The following is a 14,266-nucleotide window of genomic DNA, read 5'->3' as shown; positions in this document are numbered from 1 at the left end:
TCATATTCGTATTGAAATATTAATGAATCGTATCACATATTGTCACCTCTAACTTCAATGTCCAAAGTCAAGTCAAACCAACTTTTAAGGGATACGTATACTTTTCAAGTAAAATGGTTAATATTGATTATGGAAATAAAATCCCTTAAAACTAATCTCTTTAATTAAGATAATTTCCTCTAAAAATTCTTCAAAACCTTATTAATATTCGTCTGGTCTGAAACGTTTTACATTTTCTTACCTTTGGAATGGGCATATATAGTCAACCCCAGAAATTTCGTCATTTCTTAGGGACTTAGTACCGCAGCACCTAGATTCTGCCTATCAATTTCAACAGTCACTAACACTAAGCTTGGTCCCCAGGCAAAAGGACAAATTAGAGACATATAAAGGCTAAACTCTTAGGCCTCGACCTTAAAACTAATAAAGTAATATTTATGAATAATAATAATTAAATGATAAACTAAAGAAAATGGTGGACATTTAGGTTAAAGCTAGCCGCCTTGAGCAAGTTGCAGACTTGTGAGTAATACAAACGTTTCTCTGAAGTCTAGAAACCCACCGAAGTTGACGAGGTAGCTAGCCGGATTACTTTGACGGACGGTCAACTACATAACGTAGTTTTAGGTGCAGTACTTCAATATTCGTTAAAAGAATGGAGCAAACAGAGATATATAAAAAGAAAAGTAGCATATATATATAGTATAAAACAACAACAACAACGACAATAGTAACAGCGAAGAAAAAAAGACAAGGAAAATCGATAGAGACAACAGCAACAACGAAGAACATGCATGACTTGGAGTTCGCTCTTTGTTCAGTCATTTCAGACATGCAATGGACCCCCACCCACCTCTCTCTCTCTCTCTCTCTCTCTCTCACATGCACACACACTCACAGAGGAATTGTATGTAACAAATTAACCTCAAGTGCATGTGTACCAATATCTTTCACTTCCTGTAATACAAAATGTCCTCCTTGACTGATAACTGACTTCAGTGCTTGCCAGTGAATTGTTTCAAGCCCATTGAAGCAAACTTTTCCAGCATGAAATTGCAATAATATATGTCAACATCAACCTTAATTGTCATATCTTTGGCTTCCTTTCATACAACAACATGTCCTCCTTGGCTGATAACTGACTTCAGTGGTTGCCATTGAATTGGCTCAAACCCATAGCTGAGCCCATTGAAGCAAAGTTTGCTAGCTCCTGTGGTAAGAACGAGCGTTGAGATTCTCTCCGTCCCACGCCAAGAAAGTCCCTTGTTAGACTGTTTTCAATCCCTTTTGAGCCTCGATGATACTTTAACGGAACTTGCTCATTTTGTGTTCCAGTACTTGTCTGCATCATGAGCTGATCAAAACTGTTTGATGATGAACTTGTTAATGAGATCAAATTCGAGCTGCTTGACATTCCATCAGCCCTGGCCAAGCTTCCAGCTGATCTGAAATTCTCTGGCTGCCTGGAATTTTGAAAGACCTGGTGCAGCTCATTTCTGTTTTGGTTGAGAGTATCGAAGCTCGTTGCGCTGGAAGAAGAGGAGCTCATTACTCCAAAACTGCTACAGAAGAGTGATGGGTTGCTTGTTGTAGAACCCATCTGCGCTGCTTTCTGCAAAAGCGCAGTGGCGGACAATGGCGTAGCTGGTTTTGATGGCTTGTTTTGGCTGTCAGAGTAAATTGAGGATAGGGTTTCCACCAAATTTCCTTTGCTCCCAGCTCCCTCCCCTTTCAATTCATTAGGCGGTGCTGTTAAAGAGACAGTTGCGTTTGCCGAAGTTGGAACACTCTTATCAAAAGCTTGGAACTGATTGAAGTTTACAAAATTAGCTACCGAAGATGAATTAAAGAGATTGGTCGATGCTGCAGCTTGCACCATATCAGGAAAACCAGTAGAACATGATGAGCCGTATAGATGAGTACCAGTCACCATGTCATGGCTGGAATTAACCTGAGAATTTGCCTGGTTAAGCCACAGTGATAATCTGGGCTTCTGCTGATCCAAGCCAAGAGAGCTGCCAATGGCCATGCCGTTGAAATCTGCTCGAAACACCGGAGCAAATTGCGAAATTCCAGCAGCATCTTGAACTCCCCGGCCGGACAAACCATGTGGCAAACCCGGTTGAGGATTTATTACAGTCTCATTCAGCGAATCATTTCTGAAACTCAGATTCGTAGCAGCAAGTGATGTAAGCCTAACACTTTCGTCAGCTAAGGCATCACAAAATGCTCTGTGGGTGATGAAGCTATCCTTCCTGTTTAAATGAGAGAAAAAAAATAGCAAACCCCATTTATTACCTAATCATAAGGTTGCATTTAATACAATCTTAAAGAAACGAAAGCCTCGACGTGAGCATTAATTTCTACTACAACGTATCCATCATCCAAGATTCAGAAAGAAAAAAGAGCAAGCTGAACGTGGTGATATTTAACAAATACCTGGAAAAAAGGGTTCCACAGTCGCACTTGTACTCCCTAGTTCCACAGGTCTTAGAATGAGCTTTCCAGTCAGATTGAACTGCGTATTTCTTTGAACATTTCTCGCACTTCCATTTCTTCTCGCCATGTTTTCTGCTGTAATGTTTCTTTATACCGGTGAGGTCCCCGAGAGCTCTAGATGGATCGTGGTGGACGCAGGATTTTTCCGGACAAATATAGACCTTTTTCCGGACCTCTTTGTTCGTCCTTTGCCTAAGTTTCCATGGAAGATTGTGACCCCTACGGTGAAGTTGTAGATTCTGATCTCTCTGGAAGCCTTTATTGCATATCTCGCAGATGAATCGGTTTGTTGCCATGAGAGTCTTCGGTGAAAGAGCCATAACCTCAGCATCTGGATCTGTTACGAAGAAAAAGAAAAGAAATAAACGAGATTCTTAATAGAAATTAAAACAACGAAATAAAGAGCATGCCTTACCCGGTGTTCCCGGTAGATTTCTCTTCTTCCTGGTAGCTGGATTAGGATCAGTTTTAGGGTTAGGGATTGCATTCTGTTCTTGAGCAAACGCTCCGATGGAGGAGGGTAATGAAAAAGCATCACCAGACATCATTTTGACTTGAATTCAAAACGAGTTAAAGCAAAACAACTAGCTATCTTTCAAAAGCTTAAGACGGCGAGGTTACTGAAGAAGAAAACAAGGGTTTTCCAAACAGAAACAGATAAATCTTTGGTAATATTCAAATCTCTGACGCTCCGATTCTGCCAAAAGACAAGAAAAAAACCCAACTTAAGCTTGAATCTAAACACCCTCTCAAACAAAAAAAAAAACACTAGAGCCTCGGAATCTTCTAACCGGGATCGATCTAGTTTGCTTTGTTTGTTTGATCTCCAAAAAGAAAACACCAAAAACCGTGAAGGCTAAAAAGAATATCTCATCTTATATTATATATTCTATTTCGGTTCACTATATATCTTTCCAGTCGCGCGTAGTCTTACGCATAGTCTCTTTTATCTGCTCTATCGTATCCTCAAAGTCGGTCAGCCATAGATTTAGATGGGCCATCGCTGTCTCTCTCTCTCTCCCTCTCCTTCTCACACACATACATCCAACGCACTGTTGTAGAAGTGTGTGTAAGGCAGCAGTGAGCTGCTTTCTGCCAGAATGTGTAGGATTGTGTGACTTTTTGTAGCCTTTTGAGCTCATTCTCCAATTACAATTATGTTTATAAAAATAGTACATCGAATGTATGTAAGCATGCATATAGATTATATAAAAAAGCAGAAGGTAAAAAGGGATATATTATATATATATATATATGTATATGCACGTAAATAGTCAAATGGTGAGGATAGTTTTACTAACGGCGGGAGACGAGAAAAAGAAGATCAAGAAAATGGTCTTTCTACAGAGAAAAAGGTGATTGCCTTTTTATGACCCTTTGATCTTGGGAATGAAATGATTAAACCATAATTAAAGTTAAAGGCCCTATTTAACATGGGTAGATCAGAGGTGCTGAGATTGCAGACACAGACGCAGACACAGTGATCATGAGTGAGGAAGCTGGGTGAGTCGCGTTTCACGAGGCAATTGATAGGACCATCCGTGATACCTCTGTCTCAGTTGTAGGACCCAAAAATTAAAATGGGACTGTGATTGGGCACCACTACTCATCATCTTATATCCAAGAAAAAAAGTATTCATGAGTACATGTGCCAGTGATACATCTCCATTGCAATGATGATAATAATGATGACTTTCACCATACGACTTTATTTTATGTACATCACGTATATAGTAATATTACGTACGATTGGATAAAAATACAATATAAATCATTAAATTTATTTATTTTTATGAAAAGTTTTATTGATCATTTCACACGTCATTTAATATATTTTTTTATTTTTTATTTTTTTATTAAATATATAGTATATAGATGATGAATAAAAGAATTAAATTAGTTTAAAAAGAATAAAATTAAAAAAATTAAAATAAATAAAAATAAATGTAATATGTACATGTGGGTGCGGAGATGATGAATAGTAAAATTCTATTTTTATTTCTCTAAATGATTAATGCTAGCTAGCGTTGGATATAGTAATTGATTGTGAAAGTGCAATAAGATTTATTATTAAAAAATTAATTTTTTTTTATATAAGTTTTACCATTCAAAAAGTGTGCTTGTGTATTCTATGATTATAAATTAATTTTTTTAATAATAGACTTCACTTACTTCTAAAAAAATGCACGGCACTTACATATATAATCTGTAATTATATCTAGTATTACTGGTTATTATTATTCGCAATCGCAAACTATTATTGAGTTGATCAATTATATAACAAAAAAAATACTGAATTCTCTCGAATTAGTAACGTAAATGCTAATTGCTAATACACTATTGTACGATAGTATATTAGCATTTACTTACAAAATTATCTAATTTGTATCATCAAACCTTATCTAATTTCAATGAGCAACACGTTGAAAATCTAAATTAACCAAACTGGCGAAAGGAAAAATCCATAAAGAAGGAGTACATGAGATTCCTATTTAATCTCTCTAAGTTATTGTCTGGATACTGCTATGGATAGTACTAGGACCTCCACGTGATTACCTAGTTCTTCGAGAAGAGTATAAATAAATATATATGCTCCCAATATATAGTTTTTTTTCGAATTTTCATGAACAAAGCAAACTTCTCGACCAACAAACCAACAGAGCATGCTTTTGATCGCGCGTATACTTGAGTTAATGGAATATTACAAGAAAATTGTTTATTTGTGACAAATTACTTATAACAAAATTATTATAATTTTTAATTAAAATAAGTCTATTTTTATCGTAAATAATGTTTTTCATCGCAATAAAATGATCACAAATATTCATTTTTCTTGTAGTGAATTAAGAATATCTCCCATTTGAAGACAATCTAATAAGAATATCATGAAATATCTGACATTATAAGCTATATTATATTATAAAATATTTTCTTTTTATCGATCAAACTTTGGTTGGGTTTTACCTTCTTAATTTGTATATATATATCGATCTTTAGTTACTCGACATATAGGATAGTTGACGTCCATTGCAATAAGTGATAGGGGTGGCGGGGTCACCCCTTACCACTTTAACCCACTACTATATATGTCTTATTACAACTCTATATATGTCTTGCATTATCTTTACAAAATAGTAAACATATAACTATTGTACAACTTTTACACAACTATATAGTAAAATATATAAATGAATTCTTTTAGATTATTTGATTTTTTTTTTATGTTGATATATATATATATATATATATTTGAATTCAGAAAAAAATTATTTTATTAGAGAGCCCTGCCTTTATCCATGAATAGTTGTATCTAGGGGGTGGACCGTGGAGGGCAGGTCATCGGGCTGCCACGCCTACCCATTCCACCAGTCCCACTAAGGGATAGGCGGGCAACTGATCACCTGCCTTTACTAGGCTGCATGTATATATATTATATACATACCAAAAAATGAAATAAAAAACCCTAACCATTTTCTTTTTCTATCAAGCATGCTTTCATAAATAAGGGAAATTACAAGCTAGTTGGGAGAGGATCATTCCTGCTATCAATATGCAAAATACAAGTAGATAGGTTTTCTACGGGTATACTACCAAAAACAAGGTTGATTGTTGTCCATTGCGCAACAAATCCGAACCATTTTAACACCATTTATTCTCTCTTTCGTCTCTTCTCTTCTTCTTTATCTCTCTCCACTCTTATTTCTACTTCATGTCCTTCTCTTTTAACATTATTTCTGCTCCTCCTCCTCCTCCTCTAGCTTGCCCCCTTTTTTTCTTCTCTTATCGTCATTGAGACTCACGACAGAGGTCGTCTAATGGGTTGTTTGTGCTTGTTTGTATTTGTGATGTTTTTACTGGTCTATAATGAGTTGGATGCGGGATACTTTGCGATCTCAAGGTTCAATGGGGTGACTATATGGTGGTAGTACTAGTCCACCCAATCGATCAGCGGGGGGAATTGACACTGGTTATGGGCAAGGCTTGGGCCAGGGGAAAATAGCCACCTGCCCAAGCGAGGACAGGAGCAGGAATGGTGGCTAGTTGTATCTCTATCATTTCCCTTCTTTCTAGTTTATTATCTAAAGAGCACATATATGGTGATTTCTAAATTATCTATGCTTGCCGGCCCGTCCTATGCTCAAAATCAACTCAAGCTATCATTGCACTCCTAAATTCAGTTTTATTAGTCTACTAACAAAATTGTAAACATAAACCCTAAACTTCTCTTTGCACTTGTTACCACACACCTAATCCAATCACATTAAGATTATCTCCAAACGGTGCCAATTCAAAGATCTCCATCTGTTAGTGAAATTAAGAAAAGTACTTTTGTAGTAGAGTAAGATATACCCATAAGACCCATGCAAGTGGAAGAGATCAAACAGGGTTGAGGATTTAATAATTTATTTTTCAAAAGGAGACTTGAATATTAGAGCATTCTCAATTGATTGGATCAAAAGGTTATCCAACTAATTGATTGGTACTGTGTATAATAAGGTCCCACATATGGGGTCATTTTGCTTGATTTGTGCCTTATATATTGTTTTTATTGTAAAAGAAATGTATTAAAATTAGTCATAAATACAAGAGAGGAGAAGGTAGAGTGATACATACAAGTACCTACTACAGTTAATGCAATGCTCGAAGGAAGTGAGGGTAGAATAATAGTAATAATAAGCAATGAACCATAGCTGTGGTCTTATGTTCCCTGCTGGAGCTAAGAGGGAATCACCAAGGTGATTTGCTTTGATCCAACACTTTCGATCGATTGACTATCACTACAAGAGCATGGATTTTTTGTCCCAAAGACTTTCAGAGACAATTTTTTCGTCTCTAATTCGTCCCAAAAGGTCCGTCTCAAACAGTTTTAGGAGACAATTTTTTTTTTCATCGAAAATAAAAAAACTTTTAGGGACGAAATCTAGCCAACCCATTTGAACTAAAATTATTTTCGGGTACAAAATATTTTTGTCCCAAAATACTGTTCAAACTGAACAAATACTGTTTGAACAGTTGGGTAGCTATTAAGATATTATGGAAATTTAACTTGAACGAAGATAATTTATTTGATCTTGTTCGAATGAAGCCAGTGTCCAAATCATTTATTTGTATTCGAATACGTCAAGTAGTGTTCGAGCAAAAAGAATCTGATTGAACATCCTTGACAAACATTAGAATTAAAAAAATATGTTCTTACGTTTTGTCCGATAATCTTTGTTCAATCAATTTATTGTACATTCGAATGATGACAAATGGGTTTGAAAATCATATTATGTGTTCGAATGATCGAACATGTAGAGTGTTCGAACCGATTATTAATCTAATCCCGAGTGACGATTCTCAATTCATTTGAATGGTTTTTTATTGGTCGTTTGAATTGCGGCCAAAATGTGTTCAAAGGATAATAATTCATAATTTACCGTTCGAATTACATATATATGTTATGTTCGAACGGTACTAATCATGATATAGTAAACTGTAAATTCAAAATAAGAAAACTAATTTTAAATATTATAATTAAAATATCACAATTGTTCAAATATTTCATCAAGTCAAAATAAGTCAAAAGACATAACTTAAGAAAATAAGTTCTAAAATGGTGGTGGCATAGCCATAGAGTTCTAGGACATCATTAATTGCATCTGTTTAAACATTTTTTGGGATTGAATTTCCAGCTTCTTTTGCATGTTTTGTTCTAATCGCGCCTCCATATCCGATGCCCAATGTAATTGAGCCTCCAACTCTCGTTGCTTGGACATCAACTGTTCGATCTCGAGCCTTGCTTTTGCTAATTTCCGAGAGTTGTTATTCGATCTGACTTAACTTTATTCATGATGTGTGCCAGCTTGATCACCCTAATTTCTCTCAACCCCTTTTGGATCAATATTATTAATGTATTGAAAAAATCAGGACCTTCATCCTAGCTAATAGATTTTAGCCATCAATTAACGCACAAGCGGACCAAGCTAGCTGATCATAGCGACACACTGCAAATTGATTGGCCGTGTCAACCTATATATATGTATATATGTATATATGTATATGTATATGTATATGTATATGTATATATAGGGGCAACGTGCAATGCGTTTCATTGTTTACCTTGACGTCTTTATCGGAGCTGACTTTGAACAGATCTGCTTAATTAATATGCTCGATTTCACAGTAAATGATGCAACAATTGATTATACAAGTACATGAAATTGGAGGAAAACATATATAAAATATAAGGAATATTAATATTAATTAGATAATTCAACTGCTTTGGCTGCATGCATTCGGAGCTTCCTACAAAGCAATTGATTCTTCCTCATCCCAATTCAGTATCCAATGCTTTCTTTTGCACAAACAAATGCAAAACCGTATAAAAACACGAAACCCCATGCATGTCTTATAAGTAATTACCATAGATCAAAGCTGGAAACCCTAATCCCAGGTAGCAAAACAAGAGAATGATTTAATTTATTATGTATATATATATACATATATAGTATATATACGACCAGATAATGACAAATTTGCATTCAGTCATGGCTTATAGATAATTCCCATGCATCCTCTAATTCTTTATTGCGTCAACTGCTGTTGCCTGCCTGCCTGCCTGCAGCTTGGCAGCTATCTTGTGCTCTAAAAAATATTAATATAACAAAATAATTAGTGTATTGAATTAATAATTCCATGATTCTTTTGAAGCCTTGGGAAGAAAGTAGCACTAAACGATAATCCCCCTTCCTCCAAGAAAAAAAAAAAAAAAAAAACCGATCGAGGCTCGCACCCTCCTTTCATAAAGGGTGAATCGCTTACAATGATCATGAGTTTCACATGTGAAAAATGAAAATTTTACAATATATATAAATATATATATATATATATATATTTAGATAAAAGATCATTCAAATATTGGACAAATATATTTGAGAAAACTAGTAACTCAAACTAGTAACGCGCGAAATAAAATTCTAAAATGCTAAAGGAAAATGTTAAAAATTCAAGCAAGTAGAAGATGAAAAAAGAGTAATGATACACGCACAACATCTTTTTATGAGTTTTTATACAACTATATTTTAAAATAAGATTATTTATGTAAAGTGAAGTTATTTTTATAAATTATACACTATATATATATATATATATATATATATATATATATATATTTAACATCATGCAAATATTGGACAAATATAATTGAGAAAAACCTAAAAGTAGTAACTCAAACTAAGGATATAACATTTAAAAGAAAGTGTTAAAAACTAACAAGCGGAAGATAAAAAATAGTAATGATACACATACAACTTTTCTTTTATGATTTTTGATAAACCATGTTTTAAAATGAGAATATTTAATTAAAGTGATTTTACTTTTATAAATTATTTTACAAAAATATCTCATTTAAAATATAATTACGTAAAAAATTAGAAAAAAAAATGTTAGGTGCCTATCAGTACTTTCTTGAAAACAACTATGATTATCAATGTTAAGGATAGTTTGAATTGTTTATTATATTTTGTGTTGGGATTTGAAAAAGTTGTAATGATGAGTTGAGATGAATTTGGGATCCAAACTCACCCTAAATACTTGGATTATCATATAATTCTGTGAATGATCTCTGAATAATACTAAAACAGTTTGAGTTAACATATTTTATTGAGGTTTGGAAAATGAGAGTAAAAAAAATAATAAAAATATTATTAAAATTAAAAAATTATTTGAATATAATTTTTGTCTTAAAATTTGAAAAAATTGTATTGATTTTTGAATTTTATTTTAAAGTTTGTAAAAATTGTAATAATTAAGTAATAACTAGATAAAATATTGAAAATTGAAAATTAAAAAATATTTTATTTTTAAGTAATATTTAAAAATAAAATTGTAAGAAATTTGAAAATGTTCTCATATTATCGTATTTATCAAGTCTACTACGTAGTACGTACGCCACTGAAACCAGTCGTACGGCGTGTCCAGTTTCAGAGTAGGGCCAAAGCTAAGAAAATAATGCAATGATGTCGAAAGAAAGGGCAATACATTGCGAGTAGGGCCGACTTTGTTCACATGAATAAGAGTGCAATTATTGTAAAGGTAAGTACTACGGTAACCTAAAGCAGTAATTTACAGAGAGAAACTTTTTATGTAGTTCGATCCATCGACCCACGGCGCTAGCTAGAGCTCAACCAAATAAGTACCAAGTTTTATACGTTTTTACAAAGTGATGGGTTTGAATTTAAAAAGTAATAGTATTTTAATAAGAGAAATGATGTTTATAATCGTGAAATGTGTAAGTATTATATAATTTATTTAAAAAAATTAAATAAATATGAGATTCACATGAAAAAAAAATTAATTTTTTACTGATAGATCTTATTTTTTTTTTAAAAAAATATTTCACGATTCCTAAACATTTCACGATTGTATCTAGCATTATTATTTTAATAAAGAGTTGTATAACCATAAGTTTCTAAAAGAAATTAAGGAACTATTTAAAAGTTAAACATCTTATTTATTGTAAAATTTATTATAACTATAAAAATTGACAAAATCTAAATATATATATATATATATTTTTAAATCAATTAATGTGATAGGGTTCTCCATTAGTAGTATGTTTTCTTAACATTACTCGTAATTTAGGAAAAGGATAGTATGACTATAAAATGTGTCAATCAAATCTGTCCACTTATATATTTTTATTTTTATTTTTTTAATAGTTAAGGAAGTGTTTGTTTATGAATTTTTTTATTTTTTATTTTAGTGGTCAAGGATGTTTAAAAAATAATAAAAGAAAAATAAAAATACTTATTTATAGTAGTGTACGTACATATATAGTGAACACATTTGGTACGTAGTCACTCTAACATTTTTCCATAATTTAATGCTATGGACCAAAAGGCAGCCAGTTGAATTCCCATATATTTTTGTTTCCAAATTAGGAGATCGATTCACCTAATTAATTAATGCACGCAAGTAGGTTGAAAACTCCCCATCAACGTCCTCGATCGATCGATTCTGTGGTGCTGCATGCGATGTTCCCGGCCCCCATGGGGTTGATTTGGGGATGTAATGGCCACTTCTTCTTCTTCTTTTATTTTTTATTTTTTTTATTAATATTTTTATATGGTTGTAATTCTGAACAACATTTTCTATAATTTTCTGATTAAAATACTTTTGTTCTTTTATTATATAGTCCAAATAATTCATAACTATATTAGTTTTGGGCCAGCATGCATGAGTAGTACGTACGTACGTGTACTTCGGGGTAATTTTGATGTTGAGATTGAGTTGGAATGTCTTATCTCATCTCAATATCGAAACATCACTCAAACACAAATATTTTTTAATTTTTAATTTTTAATTTTCTCATCTAATAATTATCTGATTATTATAACTTTCTCAAACTTCCAAACAAAAAATAAAAAACAATTTAATTTTTTCAAATCTCAAAAATAAAAATAATATTATAACTTTATTAAATATTTATTTAACTTTCTCTCTTTCTCATTTCTCAAAATCCCCATAACACATGATCTGAACTCTCATATCAATTTATTATTATTTACAATTTTTGTTTTTATCTCATCTCAGAATTCAAACCAGACCTTAATATTCAATACTGCTCCTGATCTGCGTGATCATTTTCTTTAAAAAATGAATAGATATTATAAATATTATTAGCCCTACCTGCTGTGATATCATGAGCTGCCAAGCACTCAACGACAAGGTACCATGAAGCGATCGAATTGAAGATATTTGACATATATATGCATGTATATATATATTGCCAATTAAGTGTAAACCGATGTATCGATCGGTGTGGAAAGAGTTGGGTTAAAAGAGTACTACTGTGAGACAAAGAAGAAATTCTAAGGAGTAAACGACATGCAGTGGAATCCGGGGTACTATCAAGTTGGCCTTATTATGTTCCCCGCTCTCCATCTCCTGATCTCCATTATTTTCTTTCTTGCTTCTATTTTTTTGGAGCTTTCCACCATTTGAAGCCATCATGTCCTTGCGCAGTAGACTCAAAAATAATAATAATAATAATAAAATAAAATAAAATAAAATAAAACAAAAACAAGAAAAAAACAAATTGCCGGCCGGGAAAAGTATAGCTATCTGATCTATGCCAATTAAATTTCCAACCATATCTAATTTTCTGATGCAAGAATTTCTGGTCGATCAGTACATATATAGTGAGCTATGTCAAGAATTTCTGGTCGATCTGTACATATATAGTGAGCTATGTACGTCTAATACGTACATAAGAGATTGCCATATATATAATATATATGAGTAATGATATCTACACAATAAATTTCACAGCACATGTTATAAAATAAAGATATTTTTATAAAATGATGTTAGTTTTATAAGGTATTTTATAAAAATACTCATCATTTTAAAACATTATTGTATAAAGTGTTGTGAAAAGTGATGTTATGTGTTTATGATTTATATATATATATATATATATATCACCTAAGCTAGCTAGCTTAATATCCATTCGTCGATCCATTTTTTATGATCTGGCCACATATACATGTAAGGGAATTAATGCAAAAGTACTATATATAGATTAAATGATTAACTTCACCCATTGATCAAGTGCTTGACTTAAAAGCTTTTTTAAAAATTGGTATTTATTTAACTTACTATCAGAATAGAAATCTTGAATTCCAAACTTTTCAACTTTTTATTGCAATTAGAACTGTTGGCTATGAGATCTGTTTTGGTCTAATTCTAACAATGAAACTCTAAACAAGTGCCTCATGCTTTCAATAGCGCATGCATGTATGTATGTATATATGTATGTATGTATATATATATTATTATATATTATACGAGTATTGCTATTCTAAAACTTATACATTACATATTGTTTATGTGACTTAATTTGATTTGTGAAATTATCTACGTACCCCTGTAACGCAGCAGAAATATCTACCAATTCACTCAACAAATTGGTTAGTCGTTAATTATGTAATAATTTGATAGACAATCAAATATAAAAAATAAACAAAGTACATAACATCAATTTTGGTTACGAATGGAAACCCTTTAAAGAACTCTTTAAAGGTAAAATCTTACGGGGCAGCCAAACCCAGAAAAGTCAATCTTATTATTTGAAAATCAATTACAAATAAATGTCAATTACAAAACCTTTGTAACTTGACTCTTTTAATTGACCAGAAAAACGACCTGTTTGTCTTCTGCCGTAGTAGCAACTAGAAATTCTGGCAATTTTCAAACTATTGACTTCCCTCCTGAAACTCCAGTGGCTGAATTTGATCACTTCCACTCCGACATGGAGTAAGTATACACTCAAAAAGAGAAATCCTTCAAAAGAATTATCACAACCTCAAGCACTTGGATCTCTCTCGAATCTCCAAGCTCTCAACATAAACACTGATCCAAATGATACATGAAACCTTCAGCCGAAATCTCTTTAAATAAGCTGCTTAGTGGTTATCCAATTCTGCTGACAATTAGATTCAGTTATAATTTTGTTACGCTGCTGACGGACTGATAACGACCAGCGCTGAAGCTTAATCAAATAACTGTTTTGGATAACTTCTTGATAGTTCGAAATTCTTTCTGCTCGATATCTTCTTTTTAAATATTCTATCAAAATCAATCGATATCTCCTATCTTTTCGAACATTCAATATTAATCAAAAATATTTTGAACATTTATCTATTAAACCATTTATATTAGAATTCAAATATTCATAGATAAAGATAAAAATAAACCTTTATCTATTTATCTTTGAATTTAA

At 32.5% G+C, this 14,266-nt stretch overlaps 1 protein-coding gene across 1 annotated transcript; it reads right to left on the bottom strand.

The window, feature by feature from the left end:
• Nucleotides 1–673: 673 nt before the first annotated feature.
• On the bottom strand, nt 674–3,374 carry LOC109011162 (zinc finger protein JACKDAW-like). The gene is made up of 4 exons (XM_018992246.2): nt 3,291–3,374; nt 2,915–3,196; nt 2,440–2,836; nt 674–2,255 (listed from the first exon to the last, which is right to left on the bottom strand). The coding sequence occupies exons 2-4, from the start codon at nt 3,045–3,047 to the stop codon at nt 1,145–1,147; spliced, it is 1,641 nt and encodes a 546-aa protein (XP_018847791.1). The 5' UTR covers nt 3,048–3,196; nt 3,291–3,374; the 3' UTR covers nt 674–1,144.
• Between the last annotated feature and the right edge of the window lie 10,892 nt (nt 3,375–14,266).

This window comes from Juglans regia, chromosome 4 (assembly GCF_001411555.2).
Source record: "Juglans regia cultivar Chandler chromosome 4, Walnut 2.0, whole genome shotgun sequence".
NCBI lineage: Eukaryota > Viridiplantae > Streptophyta > Magnoliopsida > Fagales > Juglandaceae > Juglans > Juglans regia.
Note: the sequence above shows the minus strand (reverse complement) of the source record. Positions and strands in the feature narration are given on the sequence as shown.